The sequence below is a fragment of the Thamnophis sirtalis genome, unplaced genomic scaffold, assembly GCF_051295495.1.
Source record: "Thamnophis sirtalis isolate CommonGarterSnake01/CBP01778 unplaced genomic scaffold, rThaSir2_p1.2 scaffold_5, whole genome shotgun sequence".
In the NCBI taxonomy this organism is placed as follows: Eukaryota; Metazoa; Chordata; class Lepidosauria; order Squamata; family Natricidae; genus Thamnophis; species Thamnophis sirtalis.
In genome coordinates, this window is record NW_028261385.1 from 22,289,855 (window position 1) to 22,311,918 (window position 22,064).

A 22,064-nucleotide genomic window follows, 5' to 3' on the forward strand; every position below is an offset into this window, starting at 1 on the left:
GCGGGTGCACCCCGATTCACCCGCATAACACCTATCCTCCGCGAGCTGCGCTGGCTACCTGTTGATCTCCGGATGCGCTTCAAGGTGCTATTAATCACCCATAAAGCCCTACATGGCGGTGGATCTGGATACTTGAGAGACCGCCTTCTGCCAATTACATCCCTGCGACCGATAAGATCCCATAGATTAGGCCTCCTCCGTATCCCATCGGCCAGCCAGTGTCGGCTGGCAACTACAAGGAGGAGGGCCTTCTCAGCAGTAGCCCCGACCCTTTGGAACGAGCTCCCCGTGGAGATTCGTACCCTCTCCACCGTCCAGGCCTTCCGCATAGCCTTGAAGAACTGGCTCGCCCGTCAGGCCTGGGGATAAGATAGTTACCCCTCCCGAATGATGAATGTATGTTGCTTGCTATTTTATTACAGGTTCCTGTCTTAATGTCTGTATTCCCCCTTCCCAGCTTTTGTGTGAGCCGCCCTGAGTCCCCTCAGGGAAAAGGGCGGCCTACAAATACAAATAAAATTCTAAATTCTAAAATTCTAAATTCTAAAAAATACAGAGTCAGCATATCGCCCCCACAGTCTGGGTCCTCATTTCACCCACCTCGGAAGGATGGAAGGCTGAGTCAACCTTGAGCCGGTGAGATTAGAACCGCTGAACTGCAGATAACAGTCAGCTGTAGTGGCCTTCAGAACTGCACCCTAACCACTGCACCACCTCGGCTCCCTAAAGTTGCAGGAGGCAAGGCCAAGTGGGGTGTGGGTTTTTCATGTTTTGGAGAACAGTTGAAGCGTTTGATTTCTTAAGCTATGTTTAAGCCTATCATGGGGCTTTCGGTACAGTTTTCATACGCTTTTACATCGGTAAATGATGAGAAATTCATAATCATTTTTCAGCAACTCTGGTAAAAGGAAATTCCAGGGATTGTGTAGAACAGGGGAGTCAAACTCAAGGCCAGGGGGCTGTATCCAGCCTGTGAGGTGTTTAGATCTGGCCTGCGGAGCTGCCCTGAAAACAGTGAAGGACCGGCCTGAGGTGCTTATGCCAATGAAAACGGAGCTCAGGAGGGTCGCACCTCCTCCCCACGGAGATCCGTTTTCGCTAGCTGAGGGTTGCAGTAGACCATCGCAGGCAAAAATGAAACTCGGGAGCTCCTGACAGGCGTCCCCAACAAGAATGACATCAAGCTGGCCATGCCCACCCTGGCCACACCCACATGCCCCCCCCCAAGGTCAAATACAACCCTGATGCAGCCCTCAATGAAATTGAGTTTGACACCTCTGGTGTAGAAGATTCCACTCCTATTAAATGCTTGGGATTTGGCTTTTGAGGGACTCCCTTTCTCAGTATAAACCAGTTGGATCTACAGAAGATCTTTTAAAAATGCCGCAGTGCTTAGTAGCTGATGTACAGGACATGCATTTTCGTTGGATAGAAACATGGCATATAAATTAAGCCAATGGACAATAAATCATAGCTCTTTAAAAGAGGAAGATAGAGGAAGAGACCACAAACTAAACTACATATATAATCCAACTATAAAGACTAAGTCAAGGTATGACTCAGAAGAGGCCCCAAAGGATGATTATTACTTTAACATATAGACATGGCAATGATACTGTACATTATAAAAATGTCATAGGATGCCTACCCTTTCTTCTTTGGAAGCGCCATTGGACATTTGAACCTGACATTGCAGTTTGGTTTCTTTGAAATTGCCAGGCAAAGAAAATGACAGTCTGAAACTGTCTGAAGTTACACTGCTCACTTTTAAGTCTGTTGGTTTATGTGGGTAAACTGGAAAAGAAAAACATGTTTCATTAAAAGAGTTTCTAACTTGCGTTTATTCACTGGCAAAACAATGCAGCACAAAATGGTAAACAAAGAGATTAGCATACAACCAGTAAGGGTTTTGTTTTTACATTCCACCAAAATCCTTGCTGGGAATAAATTTGAATTTTTTACTGATCCAAGATGAGCCATAGATTCTGTCTAGAATGAAGTCTGGCTAGTATTTATCCCTCTCTACACATACACATACACAAACACACCCCTACTATTTCTCAGTTATTCCTGCAACAACTTTATATCAACCTGCCTTCCATTGAGGACCGGTACACTGCACAAGTTAAAAAGAGGGCCATGAAAATATTTACAGACCCCTCGGTATCCTGGACATAAATTGTTTCAACTCCTGCCTTGGAGCACTGCACACCAAGACAACTAGACGCAGCAACAGTTTTTTCCCAAACACCATCACTCCGCTAAACAAATAATTCCCTCATCACTGTCAAACTATTCACTAAGGCTGCATTACTATTACTATTAGTCTTCTCATCATTCCTATCACCCATCTCCTCCCACTTATGACTGCAGGACTGTAACTTTCTTGCTTGTATCCTTACGATTTATAGTGATATTGATTGTTTCCTGATTGCTTATTTGTACCCCATGACTATCATTAAATGTTGTACCTTATGATTCTTGACAAATGTATCTTGTCTTTCTATGTACACTGAGAGCATCTGCACCAAAGACAAATTCCTTGTGTGTCCAATCACACTTGGCCAACAAAGAATTCTATTCTATTCTAAACCTGATCTGAAAAGACAAAGCTTCCCAACACTACTTTTAACTGATTGGTCCATTAGGGTAGGTCCTTTTAAAGTTTCTTCTGCTGATCATTAAGCCACTGGGGGCTCTTCTCCTCTTTTGCTTGATTGTTTCCAATCAGCTTCTCTTGCCCTCTTTCTCCAAGGTCATCCATACATTCCATCACATTCTTTCTCAGACTTAACTATCTAACAGTCCTGGGCTGTTGCAGTGGAGAAAATAGGAGCAACCTGAATGTGATAGGGAAAAGAGATGATACTAAAATATATCAGAAATTTATTAGATTTATATCCTGCCTTTTATTCAGGAGCTCAAGACAGAATTCACAGTGCTGTCTTCTTCTACTTTTCACCACCACCAACAACCACCACCATTGAGGTAGGTGGGATAAGAAGCAATGAGTGTCTCAAAATCACTCAATGAGCTTCCACAGCTGAGGATGGACTCAAAGTTGGCTCTCCCTGTTTGTACATTCAACACTTTGTCTATTAAACCACACACATACGCATACATAAACACACACATACACACACATACACAGAGAGATACACACACAGGGGAGAAGGGGGAGGGGGAGGCAAAGAAGAAGGAGAAGGATGAGAAGGGTGAATTCCAGAGGTAGTATTCAGCAGGTTCTGATCAGTTCTGGAGAACTGGTAGTGGAAATTTTGAGTAGTTTGGAGAACCAGTAAATACCACCTCTGACCTGCCCCGCCCCCCATCCGTTCTCTGCCTCCCGAATCCTAGCTGATCAGGAGGGAATGGGAATTTTGCAGTAACCTTCCCCTGCCATGTCCACGAAGCCATGCCATGCCCACAAGCCATGCCACACCAAGCCATACCCATAGAACTGGTAGTTAAAAAAAAATGAATCCTACTGTGGGAGAAGGGAGAAGGGAGAAAGGAGGAGGGAGATGATGAAGAAGGAGAAGAAGGAGAGGGAGGAGGAGGAGGAGGAGGAGGAGAGGGAGAGGGAGAGGGAGAGGGAGAGGGAGAAGGAGAAGGAGAAGGAGAAGGAGAAGGAGAAGGAGAAGAAGAAGAAGAAGAAGAAGAAGAAGAAGAAGAAGAAGAAGAAGAAGAAGAAGAAGAAGAAGAAGAAGAAGAAGAAGAAGAAGAAGAAGAAGAAGAAGAACCTCCTATAAACGGAACACCTCTTTTCCATGGCAGATAAATAAAACTTCAATTTCTTTTAAAGGTTTTTCACCAGAGCACAGAGGAAAAATCTCACCTCTATGCCTAATATCAATTAAGAGGGAAGCTTCTGCTTGGCCAAGATGACTGGAAGCATGTAGTGTGAAGTTGTATTCTGTTTGGTCCTTCAGGAGTGTAAAATTACAGCGATAATGTTTACAATGTAGCCTATCAAATGCACATGACATATTTTTCCCAGAGTTTCTGAAAAGTTAGGGAGAAATTGTGATTAAAACGGAGAAAACATATCATAGAAAAGGTCAGATAAACCACAGTCATGCAGTGATTTCAGTGGAGAAATAAGTTGACTCAAAACAACCAGATGTCTTTATATAAACCATATCTTGTTGGCCCCTCTGTTTTCTACTCCAGATCAGCCCTGCTATAAGTAGGGAAAGGAAACTGGCTTTCTGCCAGGGGAAACTTCTGGGGGGGAGGGGAGGAATGGCTGGGATCTTGGGAGACCGCCTCCTGCCGATTACCTCCTCGAGACCGATTAGATCTCATAGATTAGGCCTCCTCCGAGTGCCATCTGCCAGCCAGTGCCAGCTGGCCACTACGCGGAAGAGAGCCTTTTCGGTGGCAGCTCCGACCCTCTGGAACGAGCTCCCCGTGGGGATCCGTACCCTCACCACCCTTCAGACCTTCCGCGCAGCCCTCAAGAACTGGCTATCCTGCCAGGCCTGGGGGTAGAGATTGATCTGCCCCCACCTGAATGTTGGATGAATGTTGTTTATTTTTTAATTATATGTAATGTTATATGTTATTGTCTGTATCCCCCTCCCTATGAGCTGTTAGCCGCCCTGAGTCCCCTCAGGGAAAAGGGCGGCCTATAAATAAACCTATTCAATTCAATTCAATTCAAAAGCTGGACAAAATTTTAATCTTTTAATTTGAAGAAACCCTAAGGATTTTCTCCTCTGTCTACTTTCCATCCTCTAAGGAATTCCATCCTTATCCCACATCAGTTACTGTATTTCTTTCACCATTTATCTTATTATCATCAACTGATTATAATGGTAACAGTAACAGATTTGGAAGGTCCTCTAGTCCAATCCCCTGCTCATGCAGGAGACCTGTACTAGGGATTTGAACTGCAGAACTGTCGACCTTTCTGATCAGCAAGCTCAGTGTCTTAGCTACTGAGCCGTGTGAATGGGGGGGTTCCTTAGTGCCCTCTGCACTTGGTTGTCCTCCTGAAGATGTAATGAAACATTTGCAAGAAAACAGCCAAGCTCAGAGAGCACCAAGGACCCCTCATTTCGATCCTCAGCTACCAATATTCTCCTTTATCAATTTGGAAATGTCAAGTCCAATTTGCCTCTTGAAAAAGCACCGTTGGGAAAACCATGATCTGGACGACTGAGAATCTCCAATTTGAGACAGAATGGCTGGCCTAAAAGACAGCGATTTTCCATGACTGAGAGTAGAATTCAACCTAAATCAACCTCTTAACTACTACACTAGATAGGCGCACACTCCTATTAGGCCATCATAGGCCATCATGGAAAACCAAAAGGAAGGCATAAGATACTGTATATGGCCATTTATAATTAGTAGCTCTCCAAAGACTTATCCCATTGGGTCAACAGGGGTGTCAAACTCAAAGTCCAGGGGCTGGATCCGACCTGCAGTTGCTTAGATCTGGCCCATGGGGCCACCCTGGAAACAGTGAAGGATCTGGCCTGTAGTGCCTCTGCCAGTGAAAATGGAGTTTGGGAGGGTCCATTTTGCTGGCAGAGGGTTGCAGGAGGCCATCACAACCAAAAACGGAGCTTAGGAGCCCGTTTTCTCTGACAAAGCATTCGGGCCACCACAGGTGACCCCGACATGAGTGACATTGAGCTAGCCATGCCCACCCTGGCCACTCCCACTCTACACACACACACAAGGTCAAACACAACCCTGATGCAGCCCCCAATGAAATTGATTTTGACACCCCTGATCTACAATCTAACCACACATATAAAGAAATGACAAGTTTATCTGAATAACTTTTGTACCAAGTATGTCTCTCTCACGCACACATTGTGTGCTTCTGTGTGTGTGTGTGTGTGTGTGTGTCTGTGTGTTTGTGTGTCTGTGTGTGTTCTCCTACTTTAAAAAGTACATGAAGACATACCCTTCAAATAAGGAATAATAGGTTCTTCTTGGGTCACAGAATAAGGTGTGCCTTTTCTCCTGCCAGTGGCATCCTATTTCCTTAAAATTCTGTGTTTCACAAGTTAAATTTTGGGGGACACCCGGAGGATCTATAGTAACAAATAGGAGAGAAGAAGTGTTACCCATAAGTACATATCGGTTGAACCTACCATTTCAACAATAATTCAATAAGGAAATTAATATAAAAAGATCAATTGCTACCACACACACAATTTAGCTCACATGAAAAATGTGACAAATGATTACCATACTGTCTAATTATAGAACTGACCCCACCAAAATAGGCTGTTTCACAGCCTTGTTCATTTTACAGTAGAGCCAATTTTTGGAAACTCAAGAGTTTGCTTCCTTTCAGATGTCGCTGAACTACAACTTACAGAATGACCAACCAGTTTGATAACTGAAGCTGAAAGTCTCAACAAATATGTAGGGTGGCGCAGTGGTTAGAGTGCAGTACTGCAGGCCACTTCTGCTGACTGCTGTCTACCTGCAATTTGGCGGTTCAAATCTCACGAGGCTCATGGTTGACTCAGCCTCCCATCCTTCCGAGGTAGGTAAAATGAGGACCCAGATTGTTAGGGGCAATATGCTGACTCTGTAAACAGCTTAGAGAGAGCTATAAAGCACTCTAAAACGGTATACAAGTCTAAGTGCTATTGCTATTGCTATCTTGGGTAACAGTATTGATTTACTTGTAGCTCAGATAGTCCTTAACCAATGCTCACAGTTAGGACTGGAATTTCATCTGCTAAGCAATGGAGTTGTTAAACAAGTAATCATGTGACTAGAGCCAATTTTTTTTTTTTACTACGGTTGTTAACCAAATCCAACTTCCACCATGGATTTTGCTTGTTAGAAGCCAGCCAGGAAGTCATAAATTGCAATTATCTGACTGGAGGATACTGCAGCCATCATAAATGCAAGCTCATTGCCAAATGTCCACAAGATTGCAAGGCTGGTACGGTTGTCCTAACTTTGAGGATAGGTCTTAAAGTCACATTTTCAATGCTGCCATAATTTAGGACCATTGTTAAGCTAATGGTCCTCTGTCAAGGGCTACCAGTATAACAAGAATGATTGTGAAACCAACTTTCAGCTGCATCACTGAAGCTTTAAAACAGGGGAACTGTTGGGAACCAGGCGGTGCAAGCATGCGAATCTCGATTTGCACAAGCCATTGGGGCCATTCCTGAAAATACGTATATTTTCTTGGAGGGAGAGGAGTACAAAAGTGGTACCAAGAAGTATCAAAAACGTTAGCTTTTCCTGAATTTCAGCAGAAAATTGAGATCAAATCAAAATAAGCTATTGGCTGCCCATTTGGGACGGACAGTGAATGAGTTTGGATGGGTAAAGCTGGCATGCCAAATGTTTTTGAAAATTGTGGCCATCACTAGACAAGTTTCCACTAATTGATTTTAATTTTACATACTGACCAGTTCAGGGCAAAAATATCTAAAGGAATATTTTTTTTCCTATGTCATCATCCCCTTTTTATGACCCCACAATCCCTTACTGGCCGGATGCCCGGCCTGTCGCCAATGAGGAATTTTATTCAGCAGATAAACTCTGTGTCCAGGGAGAAATATTTGCCTCTACCTGGGATAGAGCTCAGGGCTTCCTGGTTGTGAGGCGAGAGCGCCCCCTCTAGGCCACCACACTACTCTCATATTTTTTCCTATATTATTACATCCCGTGAAATAATTTGACCCTTTTCACTGGTGCTCTTTTCAAAGCCTTTGCTAAATGTAGAAAGTCTTCCCCATTGTAGAGTTCCGTGCTAGGATAGTATTTTGAAAGAAACGTGCTTGGGATCTGCATTGCTGTTTTCAATGATAAACCTTTCAGTTTTTCAAATTATTTGAGAGTTGCATTTTGAAATGTAAGTGTAGGAGATGACCATGCTGAGCCTGAGGGGAGGGGTCAAATACATCAACAATCTCAAATCCTTTTACGCCCTCAAGAGATCTAAGTCCAGCCCACCTTGAATTCCATTGACTCATATCTACCGCTAACTCACTTTGATTGTTAGCAGTTCAGATTCTTGTAGAAAGCTTTAGCATACAATAAACCTATTTATTAATTTGAACTGCCTGGAGAGATTCTGTGCTTGACAGAAAGATTCATACATAGAAAGTAGCTTTTACATATTCATTTTATTTATTTCATTTCTCCTTTTATTATTTTCAGCAACTTTTTAAAATCATCTTTGTCATTCACCCAAATTGTTTACCCATGCATGGATCTACTGTGTTTCCCTGAAAATAAGACAGTGTCTTGTTTTCCTTTGACCCTCGAAATAAGCACTTGGCCTTATTTTGGGGGGAGGGTTTATTACTTTTGAGGTGAAGGAGGTGGCGAGTGTGGTCACCTCATGGCTGCTGCTGTGTTGCAATAGTTTTGGGGAGGGCTTATTTTAGCGCATGCACTCAAAAGCCCAATTGGACTTATTATCTGGGGAGGTCTTATTTTCACGAGAACAGGGTACCATAAAATGTAAGGAAAACATTAGCACTTACATCCCACAAATAAAACCGTTCCAGTTAAAGACTTTTTCTTTGTATCTTTATTTTGTACTTGACACCAGCCATTAACATTAGAATGGTTGTCAGAAATAACATTTTGCACAGAGATTGTCATGCTCCAGTTGGTGAGTGGGGCAACCTCACACTTCAGAGTTCTGCACGAAGCATAATTAATTTCGAGTAAAGTGTATCCATCTTGATATACGCAGCAGAAAGTCACGTTGGAACCGACCGCCACTACTTTATCTATAGGGTACATTTTTGGGATTTTGTTTGGGGGACTTCCTGCAACAGAAAGACAAGACAGGAAAGAATCGGCAACATTGATTATTCAGCAGATTCAGCTGCACACAACAATCCATTTACAGGCCCAGCCTCTGTGGAATTAGAGCCACTGAGCTATAATCTCCATCACAATGGAAGGGAAGCACAACGGAACCCAGGTGCCTTTGAGAAGATACACTTAAACTAACAGTATTAATTAAAATTACTTGTCCTGGGGAAAAAAAAACCTCAGAAAAATAGAGATAGCAATTCTGGATGTGAAAACAAACTAAACTCACAAAATTTAACCCTGGAACTTAAGGAAATTTCCTTTCAGTGAGAACAACTAATCAGTGGAACAACTTGACTCCAAAAGTTGAGGGTGCTCCAACACTGGAGGTTTTTAAGAAGAGATTGGACAACTATTTATATGAAATGTTATAAAATCTCCTGCTTGAGCAGAGGGTTGGACTAGAACACCTCCAGGGTCCCTTCCAACTCTGTTAGTCTCTTATATTCTTTTACTCTAAAGATTTCCAACATTCTTGTCCCAAAGACCCAAATTTTGAGAACGGCTCAGAGGTGAGTTTCTGCTGGTTCACCCCAGATCAGGCAAACAGGTAGTACCGGCGGCAGGAGGCTCCTCCCACCCACTCGAACGCTTCTGCGCATGCACAGAAGCATTGCATGAGCGCATGCGAGCGAACTGGTAGTAAAATAAATTGAAACCCACCACTGGAACAACTGTTTCACAAAATGCCAGAAGATACATGAAATCATATCCATCATTCCCTTTAACCTCTCAAGATGCTCTCTACTTCTTCATCTTACAGTTGAATTGTTTCTGGCAAATGGGCATACTTCTATGCAGATCACTGGTTGACAACTCTCTATCATTCTTATCTTCTTGGAATGTCTCCAGGTAAGTGTGGGGGCCATTAAAACTCTTGGAAACAGAAAAGATGATTGGTTCATCATCCCCTCTCCATTCATTGTCCACCCTCCCTCCCTCTCTCTAAATTAAAATAATCTAAAAAAACAACAACAGCAGCAACCCAAAATAAAATCAGATGGAGCATTGACTTGATAGGCACCAAGGGACCCCATAGGTGCCATACTGGGATCCAGGCTCAGCCACTCAACAAGGCAACAATAACAGCTGCTGATTGTACCACCTGCTATGAATACATCTTGTAAACACCTAAAGGAGGCTCCAGGCATTATAGAAAAACACTGCCGATCACCTCCCTCCGACCGATTAGATCGCACAGGCTGGGCCTCCTCTAAATTCCATCCGCCAGTCAATGTCGACTGGCGACTACACGGAGGAGAGCCTTTTCTGTTGCAGCTCCGACCCTGTGGAACGAGCTCCCCGTTGAGATTCGTACCCTCACCACCATCCAGACCTTCCGCACAGCCCTCAAGACCTGGCTCTCCCAGCAGGCCTGGGGATAGTTTCCAATTTACCCGCCCGAGTGCTGACTGTTGAATGCATGTTGTGTTTATCATTTTATCTTGTTCACTATTGTTTGTCTTGGTACTGCACCCCCTCCCCTTGTGATTGTAAGCCGCCCTGAGTCCCCTCAGGGAGAAGGGCGGCCTATAAATCTCAATAAAATGTGAAAATGTGAAAAATGCTCATTTTTCAACCTAAACAGAACCACAGAGACATATGGCTGTACTACAAGAGAAGACAACTTGTGGCACTCCTTTTAACTTCAACCCTACAGGTAGCAAGGCATGGCATTATGGTTGTACATTGTTGTGGACATAAGTTGAGGCATTATGTGATTTTTACAATGATCATAACTTTATGATCACTGTTCCAGTGGTGGGTTGCAAATATTTTTACTACCGATTCAAGCACACGCTACTGCACATACTACACTCTGCGCATGTGCAGAAGAGTCCAGGTGGGTGGGCGGGGCCTCCCACTGCCGCTACCAGTTCAGCCAAACTGGGAGCAACCCACTACTGCATTGTTCTTTTCACTAAGTGAACATAGTGATTATTAAACAAACATGGCAGTTGCTAAGTAAATCCATTTTCCCCTATGGATATTTTTTGCCAGAAAACAGAAGTAAACTTCAGAAACCAGCAAAAGAGAAATGACATAATTCAGGGTCACATGATGGAGGGGATGTTGCAAATGGCTGTAAAGATGAACTAGCTGTCCACCACCCAAAATATGATCACATGACTGTGGATGTATGTGTGTGGTCATTGAAACTCTGAAAACAGGTGGTAAATAGTTCCGGGGAGCTCCATTGTAACTTTGAGTTCTCATTAAGTGACTAGTCATAGGTCAAGGAATGCCTATATTAGTCTTTCTTCTTAGGACCACTGGAAAACCTTAACAATAACTTGAGGGCCATATATTTTCTACTTCAGCAACAGTGTTTCTAGAAGGTCTATGATTTGTTGTTGTTTTGTGCTATTAAAATTGACAGTTAGGGAGAAAACTAAACATATAATCTAATCCAAAACTCCCTTCTACTGTTGAAACCAGTATCTGTAACCTGCTGCTTATGATTGAGGATATCATAAACAACCATCAATATTAGTAGCTATTGACTGCTGATCCACCATAAATCTGCCCCTGGGAAAACGGGCTTTTGGAGGTTCCGTAAATCTGAAAACAGGCCTGTTTTCTGCCCCTGGAGGGCCTCCCGAGCCCCGGGGGAAGCAGTTTCTGCCCTCCCAGAGGCTCAAGGAAAGCCTCTGGAGTCTGGGGAGGGTAGAAAATGCCCCCCCCATTATGTAGAAGGCAGGCATGGCCACGCCCACCATGGCCACGTTCACCCAGCAACCGGGCAGTGGACCCGTTGCTGCAATTTTTGAAGCCCATCCTTAGGAAGTTTGATAAGAGACTCTTCTTATTCCAAAAGTTGGGCTCAATCCCATCTTCTTACCCGTAACGTTTACAAGTGGACTCCATTCACTCCACATCTTCCTTCCAGCAAAAGTTTTCTCATTAAGAAAATAGCGAATCCTAAAGTAGTGAATGGTGCAATTAAAAGGCAGATCTGATGTCCATTCCCAGCGACGGAGAGTGTCTTTGTTGCCAACTGATGTGTTATAGGTCTCCTGAAAACGCAAGATTTGTTCCAAATTTATGTTATTTACCAAACCTACTAATCACTGCACATGCGCAAGACCAGAATTTAGACAAAAAGAAAACTATATTAATGTTCATTGTATTCATGCAGATTTCCCCATCTTTTCCCACCCCCATTGTATTGATCCTGGGATAGGGGGTGATTAAAAGAATCATATTGAATTAGAATATTGATATTATTCCAGATATTTAGGAACAATTTTTGGAAATGCGTGATCCTTCCTTTTGAGGAAAAGGTAGCATTTTCTGCTAGTCAAAGGATGAAGACGTATGTATTATTACGCAGAGATTTTGTGATGTTCTACAATAATATTTTTTACTAACCATTTTATAGTAGAATGTAATAATTCTTAGTAAACCAGTGACTATTGATAAGTATAGTACGTAAGATATTGTTTCCCTTCTCTCTCTTTCTTAGTTTTATTATTTCCCTCCAATTTTTATTTGTTTTTGTGGGTGTTTATGTGTCGTTGTTGTTTTAAGTTTAATGGGGGGGGGGAATTATCTGGGAAGGTTAGTGTACTTACTTGTCATTTCTTTTGTAATTTCTAAAGAAAATTAAATAGTTTTAAAAAAAATAGCCTGCCCCTCACCATTGAACCTCTCGTTTTAAGATTGCTATTTTATGCAAGCATAAAGACGAGGTGGCGGAGTGGTTAGAGTGCTGTATTGCAGGCCACTTCAGCTGACTGTTATCTGCAGTTCAGTGGTTCTAATCTCACCGGCTCAAGGTTGACTCACCCTTCCATTCTTCCGAGGTGGGTAAAATGAGGACCCAGACTGTGGGGGCGATATGCTGACTCTGTAAACCACTTAGAGAGGGCTGAAAGCCCTATGAAGCGGTATATAAGTCTAACTGCTATATTACTATTGCTATATTCCTTCATCCTTTTTATTCTTGCAGGTTTCTGTGCTGCAAGTTAAAGAGATTATTTTAAAGAGGTTCTTTATTCTAACACATCATGCTAAGCCATGGCTTGTTTTACTGTGGGTTGTATAACAACCCAGAGTAACTTGGTTCACATATAATATTAAGCAGTACATCTTGGTTAATAAAGAATACTGACTGTTTCGTCCATTGGTTTAAATCTAAAACCAGTTATGTCTCACTATATATGTGAACTCATGCAGCACGATGAAAGTTTCTGCTTGATGTCCCAAAAGTGTTTTTTTTTTCCTCAAAAGGCAACTGGACATTTTTCTTTGAAGGCATTTCGCTTCTCATCCAAGAAGCTTTTTCAGCCTTTTGCAATTTCCTCCCTAACCTTCACTGTAGAGCTGAAGAAGCTTCTTGGATGAGAAGTGAAACATCGTCAAGGAAAAAATAATCCAGTTGCTTTTTTGGGAAAAAGCATTTTTGGGAGAATCATGCTCTGGATAACTGAGGCTCCATAGACCAGTGTTGGTGAACCTTTTCAGCACCAAGTGCGCAAACCAGGATGCACGTGCATGCACCGGAGCACCAGAAACCCACACTGGCCAACTGGTTTTCACATCTACCACAAACCCAGTTGAGTCCAGTTGACCAACACATCCATACGTCCTGGCCACCTGGTCTTTGGGTTTCTGGCACTTTGGCACCTGCGAAGAACAGCTAGCAATGGCATGCATGCCCACAGAGAGGGCTCTGCGTGCCACAGGTTCGCCATCACAGCCATAGACCTCTGCTTGATGATGGGAGAAGTCATCATCAGGACCCCTGAAGGGCACATGACTGCAGAAGGCCACTGCAATCATTGTGCCCCGGGTCTCACTATAATTTTCCAATATTTCAAAGCTGCTCTAATTCCATTTCACTGGTTTGCTGGCTTATAGTGGTAATTGCCTTGCAATGTCTTCCTTAACTTCATTGCTTTTTATCATCAGCTTCTTTAATGATTAAACTTGCTTTTATTGATGATTGTCCAGCTCAAGTTGCTCAAGATCAGTCTCTTTGATTACAATTGTCAGTTGAGAATGGGGTCAACTATTCTCTTCTGCTAGAGACCATCGGGTTACACAAACACACAGACACACGCACCCACACACACACAAATAGAGAGGTGTAAAGGCAGACAACTTACTAGTGCTACTTCCTCCATTGGATCTTTACGCAGAATCTGAATTTGCCAACTAGAATCAATTTGGTATTGAAAAACTGATCCGCCATCATACCATTCCAGAATTGCTGTGTCAGCTATATAATCTCTAGCCACTCCATGAATTTGAGGCATCTGAGGAACAAATACTGGATGGAAGAAAGAAGGTAAATTGGACTCAGAATTACTGAATGTCAATAAGTGTTTTGAACAGATAGTCACTTCCTTCATTATATAGTCACTAATCCACTTTTCTTCTGCATCAAGGAACTTTTTAAAATCCGGTGAAAATAACTATTCTACCAAACTTTCTTTTACAGTACTGATTTCATCAAAGGCGAATTTATAACATGAAAAAGTTATAAATTGACAACTTTGTTATAAAGTGATAATATTGTTATGAGCCATGGTGGCGCAGTGGTTAGAATCCAGAACTGCAGGCTACTTCTGCTGACTGCTGGCTGACTGCAGTTCAGCAGTTCGATTCTTACTGTCTCATGGTTGACTCAGCCTTCCATCCTTCCAAGGTCGGTAAAACGAGGACCCACATTGTTGGGGGCTATATACCGACTCTGTAAACCACTTAGAGAGGGCTGTAAAGCACTGTAGAGCGATATATGTCTAAATGCTACTGCTATTGACAAGTGTAAATGGTTTTACTGGAAATTGAATTTACCAGTGTATTCTCTAACCACAGGCTAATAAGAAAACAATAATAACAACAATAATATTATTTTGCCACAATCTTATGTGTACTTTTGTTTTTAACTTTAACTAGATTGCACTGAAAGATCACAACTGTAGTCAGGGCTTCACACCGAATACTTTAATTCAGGAGTCATGCTCTCATGAAAAAAACTGAACATCAAATCTTACTATTTTAAACTGCAAGATAATTTCACGTTCTCATAAAATTGGAAGGTTTCCTAAGACATAAACAGCCAAATTATTATGAAATACTGTGGGAAATTACTGTCTGGCTGAATTCCAAAATAGAACATCATCTCTAATCTACCCTCTACCACTGCCTTCTCAAAATGGAGAAAACTCCCTTTCCATTTTATAAATAGGAAAAACAAGCAAAATTTATAACAAAAAACCAAAGCTTCCAAAACTTGAAAACAGGATATATGTATTCTGAAAAATATCAGTACATATGTACACACAGAAATCATGTAACGTGCTATGTTATATGTAGAAATTATATGAAATAATTTCATTCATGCATCACCTCAGATGTCGTCCTATATAACATACAGAAAGAACCAGCGGATCAGAAATAGATATTTTGTTATTGGCCAAGAATAGTCTTATTTAGTGTCCTGAACCTCTGCAGATAGCATAAAGGAGTCACAACATGTTATACCTAGTATTCAGCTGCCCTGATCATCAGTGAGGAAAGCATAAAAAAATCTCAAGTGGAATCTAGACCTTCGGATTAGAAAATCCTTACTCTCTCTTTCCAACAATTTTATCTGGATTACTTCAAATCAAAGTTATTTAAAAAAACAATTAACTTTACTGGAAATGCTTCCCCCCCGCTCCATTTTATTAATGTGTAGCAGAAGGAAAGAATAATAATAATAGATGAATTGATGCAATAGAGGAGGGGTGTCAAACTCAGGGCCCGGGGGCCTGATCCAGCCTGTGGGGTGCTTAGATCTGGCCTGCGGGGCCACCCAGGAAACAGTGAAGGACTGGCCTTCTGGTGCCTCTGCCAGTGAAAACGGAGCTCGGGAGGAAGACAGTCCCAAGCTCCATTTTCACTGGCAGATGGTTGCAGGATGCCGTCCCAGCTGAAAACAGAGCTCGGGAGCCGGTTTTCAGTGGCTGAGCACTCGGGCCACCATAGGCACCCCTGACACAAGTGATATCAAGCCACCCACACACACCCCATCCCCCCCCAAGGTCAAACATAACCCTGATGTGGCCCTCCACAAAATCAAGTTTGACACCCCTGCAATAGAGGTTTAAAACACAATAATCCCAAATTGAATAAGTAGATTTTCTCTGTATTTATTATACATTTCAGGACAAGCTGCACATTATGGATTGCATAAAACATACTTTGATCTAGAAAAGGAAATACATGGAGAATTCAGGGTAGTGCTTTACTTTAGACTGCATAAAAAGTTTAATGTAAGCCTGAAGCCCACCTGGACTGATTTTTAGCATTACCCCAAACTCTGCCACTAAATTCCAAACATTCTATTTCTGAACATGGGAAAGGTATACTTACAAATGTCTTTTTCAGGAAGCACAAATGTGTTTTTAGCTAGGGGATTTTTCCCTTCCTCAGCTGAATTGAAGGTGGTGATCACAATATTCATAGCGTCAAAGACAATCAATCGAAATGTTCCCTTTTTTTCTTTGGTTAATGAACATTGTGGTTTGGCAGAACTGCAGAAAGGGAGAGAGAAAGTTCAGCTTAGCCATTGGAAATCATTTTAAATGACAAAGGTCAGAGGAATTCACAATATCTTGGTTGAAGACCGAAATGTCTGTCTAAGGTTAAATTAAATAATAAATTAATTTACTAGTGTATTAATTTACTAGTGTAGAGCCAAGGTGGCGCAGTGGTTAAATGCAGCACTGCAGGCTACTGCTAGATCAGCAGGTCAGCGGTTCAAATCTCACCGGCTCAGGGTTGACTCAGCCTTCCATCCTTCCGAGGTGGGTAAAATGAGGACCCAGATTGTTGGGGGCAATATGCTGACTCTCTGTAAACCGCTTAGAGAGGCCTGAAAGGCCTATGAAGCGGTATATAAGTCTACTGCTATATTCTCTAATGTTGTGTGTGTGTGTGTATTCCAGCATAACTCTGGAACGCCTTGAACAATTTCAACCAAACTTGGTACATAGATGACTGGAAAAAAATACTGTGGGGGTAAGACACCGGTAACACCCTCGGGGTGTGTGTTCTGTCAAGATACAGCCTGTTCTGCCATAAAATGGCTTCTACTATACAGCGCAATGGAGTTGCCATGATAACGGCTTCACAGTACTCCATAAGGAGGCTCCCTCTGATAAGGGGGAAAATCCAACATTAGAAATTACGTTTGGTCCAGACATTTCCCTCCTATCAATAAATACCCAGGCAACGCCGGGCTAGTCATAGGCTAAAAAGCACAGAAGAGGCTTTCTAGAGCAGTGTTTTTCAACCACTGTGCCGCGGCACACTAGTGTGCCGTGACATAGTATAAGGTGTGCCGTGGGAGAATTACTTTATATATAGTCAATATAGGCACAGAGTTAAATTTTTTTAACATTTTCTAATGGTGGTGTGCCTCATGATTTTTTTCATGAAAAAAGTGTGCCTTTGCACAAAAAAGGTTGAAAAACACTGCTCTAGAGAAAGCAGGGTATTTTTTTTTCTGTTTTGGTGCTCCTCAAACACATGTATAACAAGAAGGTCAAAGTTACAAAAAAAACAACCCTCACAAACTACTTTATGTGCAAAAGACGTACTGGCAATTACATTACTCCAAGTGCATGGTATATTTAATACAGCGTAACAGAAACCTGGAGTAGAAATGGGACTGAAATGGGTGGAAAAAAATGAGCCAAACAACAATTTCAACTCTACATATAAATATGTGGATGCATTTCTATAATACTCAACAATTTTTCAAAACAAAGTTCAATTAAAAAGTTAAACTATTCCTTGGTGGCACCATGGTTAGAATGCAGTATCTCAGGCTAATTCTGCTGACTTTCCAGCAGTTGTTAGTTAGAATCTTACCAGTTCAAAGTTTAATCGGCTTTCCATCCTTCCCAGATTGATAAAATGTGGACCTAGATTGTTGTGGGCCATATGCTAACTCTGTAAACCGCTTAGAGAGGGTTGTAAAGCATTGTTGAAGTGGTAAATATGTCTAAGTGCTATTCCTATTGCTATATATTTTTGGGGACCCAAAGATGCTTTTTTCAAGAGGCAACTGGACTTTCTGGTCCAGTTGCCTCTTGAGAACTGAAGAAGCTTCTTGGATGAGAACCGAAACCTCTTCCAAAAAAAAATCCAATTGCCTCTTGAAAAAAGCAACTTTGGGACAACCATGACCTGGATGACTGAGAATCTCCACAGACAATCATTTTAGGCATTTTTTTTTTAAAAAAATACACATTTTAAATATTTTCTGAAGATCCGTATTTTTATTTCACTTTCATCTAACTTATATTTTTCGGAGCACTTTTGTATCCTATATTCTAGAACAGAAAGCATTTACATATCAGCTCATGCACAGATTGAGAAGGTGCAGGCTTAATGAATTTATTCCAAAACCAAGAACCAAACAATATTTCCTCCATTCCTTTCAAGATGGATGTTGAAGAGCAACCATCCCAGTCAGGAGGAAGAATCAAATGGATAATTTGCCTGGATTTATTACATAAACACAAGAGGACAAGGTCTTAATTTCCCCCCAGCTTTTGAGCCTGATCCAGCCTTTCTCAGGAGAATCTGCCAGTCTGAGAAAATTCCTGTGAAATAGACATAAAACAATAAAATAACTCATTTGAATTCTACAGTGTTGATCTGTTTGTTCTTGCTTGACAGTGGTTTATGATCAGTGGTGGGATTCAGCCAGTTCGCACCTATTTGGGATAACCAGTGTTTAACTTTCTAAGCAGTTCAGAGAACCAGTTGTTGAAAGAAATCTCATTTTGGTTTTTTTTCCACTTTACAAGGCTAATCCTTTAAGGAAGGCAGGAAGGAAACTCTGGTGTTGTTTCTAGCCTAATCTTTATTGCCCCACATACAGAAACTGCCCCTCTGGTTAACCCTTATTACACTGTAACAGCTAAGGCGAAGTGCCCATTGAGGTGAATGACATTGAGTTGGTCACACCCACCCAGTCACATGACCCCCCCAAGCCCCGGCTACTGAGCTGTTCATTAGGACAGAGAATCGGTTGTTAAATTATTTGAATCCTACCACTGTTTACAATACAACTTTAAAAACAAAGTCGAACCACCATTAAAGTATGGTGTCAAAAATAGAAAATCAGGACAAAATAGCAACAGCACTTAGAATTATATACTGCTTCGTAATGCTTTACAAAAAATTATCTTTTTAAAAAATAGGGTGAATGAGTGACTTCATTATTGTCTTCATACTTAGAAAAAAATGTGACAAGCCCAATCTTGATTAAAATTCTAATAATTTGTGTAAGAAAAAAAACACAATTGAAAGAAAAACAGAAAAAAAAACAGAAAAAGTAATTTATGATTCATGCTCTTTGGGAAAGATAACATGTTGTCTTACCCTCAAATCTGCCAAATTAGAAGCAAGTTTTCTCCTGCTGAAAACCGCTTAGCAACAAGACCAAAGGAATTTTTTTTTGAAGGCCTAACAGTGGCTTAATACCAAGTAATAGACAATCAAATATTTGGGATATTGGCAGAGGGAAAAAAGAACTTTGGGCAAATTTTGACAAACGTAGACTAGCCTAGGTTTTATATCTTATTGAGTGGCTATCCAGAAATGTACAATGGAATTTTCCAGGTACCAAGTATTTTAATGAAAGAATATAACAATGCTTGTTGCATGGCAACTTCCTGTTACATATTGAGAAAACTTTCACAGAACAAAATGTTTTATGTGTTATGTCAAGTGCCCTTTGACAGAAGTATTCCGACTGATCTCTTGGAAGAATTTCAAATGCTTCAGTCTGGTGATGTCTATCACGGAATTCTTGGGAAAAGCAGAACACCATTTCCTTCTGAAGCCCCATTCTTTGTGGTTGGCACAAAGATCTTACTATGGTTTTAAAGGAGCCAGAGTATGGACGTATTTTTTTTTAACGATGGTTGCTTCAGATCTCAGAAATTATTACCAAGTGTCTTCTTTGTATTTCTTGACAACAGGAAATATATAAGGTAGTTAGTCAGCTCCCTAAGTTTGAAATGTTCCACGAAACTTCCAAGGATTTGCCAGCTGATGTCATTCCTTTCATTTCGGTCAAAATTCTTATTTAAAAACATGGAGATCCTGAACTATAATGTGAATTATTTTGCCTGAATGAAGGCTGATACAGTACAGTTTTAAAAAAACAAGGATTAAACTGATTTAATTCTTAAAATGGGAAGCGAGCAATGTACCAAAAGGACTGTTTTCTTTGTAGAGCCATTTCATTAAGAAGTTCCTCAAGTTAAGATTTGTTCACACTATTTCCAACTTAATCTATTGCATTTTCTACATCATCTTCCCAAAATTGAAGATTTCCAGTTGTGTTGGAGCAACTCTCATCCAAGATAACTTTAGGGCAGGGGTGTCAAACTCAAGGCCCGTGGGCCAGATCCAATCCACATGTTGCTTAGATCTGGCCCATGGGGCCACCCTGGAAACAGTGAAGGACTGGCCCAAGTTGCCCTTCTGAGCTCAGTTTTCGCTGGCCATTGCAGCCAAAAATTGAGCTCGGGAGCCCACTTTTACTGGCAGAACGCTCAGGCCACCACAGGTTCCCCCGATATAAGTGACAGAGAGTTGGCCATGCCCCCCGCCAGGTCAAACACAACTCTGATGAGGCCCCCAATGAAATTGTGTTTGACACCTCCGTTTTAAGGCATTACAGTATCTGAGATCTAGACTTCTGGAGCAAGCTAGAGTGTGGGAAATTTACTTATATCTTCTCCTTCATTCCTGGAGACTTCTGTAAACCCTGCATTAGTAACTTCTGGATTAACTACATGTATTAGAACTATACTGTAGTACAGTCCTTGAAGATAGTTCAGATCTGAAATGCAACTAAAATGTAACTAAAACAAATCCCTTGTTTGTCTTCTGATTCAGTTGAGGAAGACCATTTGCAAGTGTTGTTGTGAATGAAAATACCAGTGGTGATACTATGTGAGGAATGCGGTGCTTTCTATTTCACTATCAGACCTGAGAGATATTTCTAGTGACCATTGGCAGAGGCAAAACATTAATAAGTTTATTTATAAGGCCAAAGCAAACTTGAGAGACCGCCTCCTGCCAATTACCTCCCTACAACCAATTAGATCCCACATATTAGGCCTCCTCCGAATACCATCCGCTAGCCAATGTCGACTGTCGACCCCTCGGGGGAGGGCCTTCTCTGTGGCTGCTCCGGCCCTCTGGAACGATCTCCCCGTGGAGATTCAGACCCTCACCACCCTCCAGTCTTTCCGCAAAGCTATCAAGACCTGGCTGTTCCGGCAGGCCTGGGGCTGATGAGTTCCCAGCCCCACTTGAATCGTTACGACTGTTGCGTTGTTTTAATCTGTTTTTTTGTATTTGTTTTTGTCTTTGTTTGTTGTTGTATTCCACCCCCTCCCACCTTGTTTGTTAGCCGCCCTGAGTCCCTCGGGAATAGGGCGGCATACAAGTGTAATAAACATTGAACATTGAACATTTACTTCTATAGACTCCATTGGTGCTCTGTCTCTAAAGAGCTCTTTCTTAAACCAATTCCAGATATAAATTTAGTACAGCACAGTAAAATATTTGGGAAAGATTTTGCACAAGTTATCAGTATTGTTACCTGGTATTGTAACAGAATTTATACGTAAGTTTTGAATCGTCTCCAGTATCCGTAGTCCAAGTGCAGACAACATTATCAAGATTGTGCGTTATACATGTCAAGTTCTGAGCTGAATATGAAGAACCTGAAACCACAATTAAAATGTTCATGAACATCCACTATAAAAATCTATGCTCTGAAAACCATGAAAGGGCAAACTTTTTCGGCTGCCAAACCAGTAGTAATGATGGCAGGAACCTACCTTTGAACTGCTTATGTATTATTTCTGTCTGGAATTATGAAGGTTTTTTTAAAAAAAGATTCATTTTCAGACTGTAAATAAATCAGCTTTTTAGAAAATTAACCTTCATTCTTTAAAACAGAATGAGCACCTCAACATTGATAAGAGAGTCAGTTTGATCTCGTGATTAAAGCACCAGAGTAGGAACTAGGAGACTGTGAGTTCTAGTCTGCCTTGCTTTCAAAGGTCAAGTCAAGTAGGTTTTATTGTCATTTCAACAATATACAGTACAGTACACAGTGAGACAAAACAACATTTTCCCCAGGACCAAGGTGCTACATCAGACAACATAAATAAAAAGTAAAGAACAGAACAAAGGTGACTTTGAGCCAA

The 22,064-nt window shown here is 41.5% G+C and overlaps 1 protein-coding gene across 3 annotated transcripts in view; it reads right to left on the bottom strand.

Moving 5' to 3' along the window:
* Positions 1-22,064, bottom strand: part of LIFR (LIF receptor subunit alpha) — a 125,410-nt gene that overhangs the window by 49,852 nt on the left and 53,494 nt on the right. For all 3 annotated transcript variants that reach the window (XM_087715435.1, XM_087715433.1, XM_087715434.1), the window contains exons 3-10: positions 21,452-21,575; positions 16,189-16,349; positions 13,935-14,098; positions 11,666-11,840; positions 8,484-8,774; positions 5,924-6,053; positions 3,839-4,005; positions 1,649-1,794 (exon numbers count right to left, since the gene is read on the bottom strand). In XM_087715435.1, the coding sequence (XP_087571561.1) occupies positions 1,649-1,794; positions 3,839-4,005; positions 5,924-6,053; positions 8,484-8,774; positions 11,666-11,840; positions 13,935-14,098; positions 16,189-16,349; positions 21,452-21,575 (1,358 nt within the window). The remainder of the gene's footprint in view (positions 1-1,648; positions 1,795-3,838; positions 4,006-5,923; positions 6,054-8,483; positions 8,775-11,665; positions 11,841-13,934; positions 14,099-16,188; positions 16,350-21,451; positions 21,576-22,064) is intronic.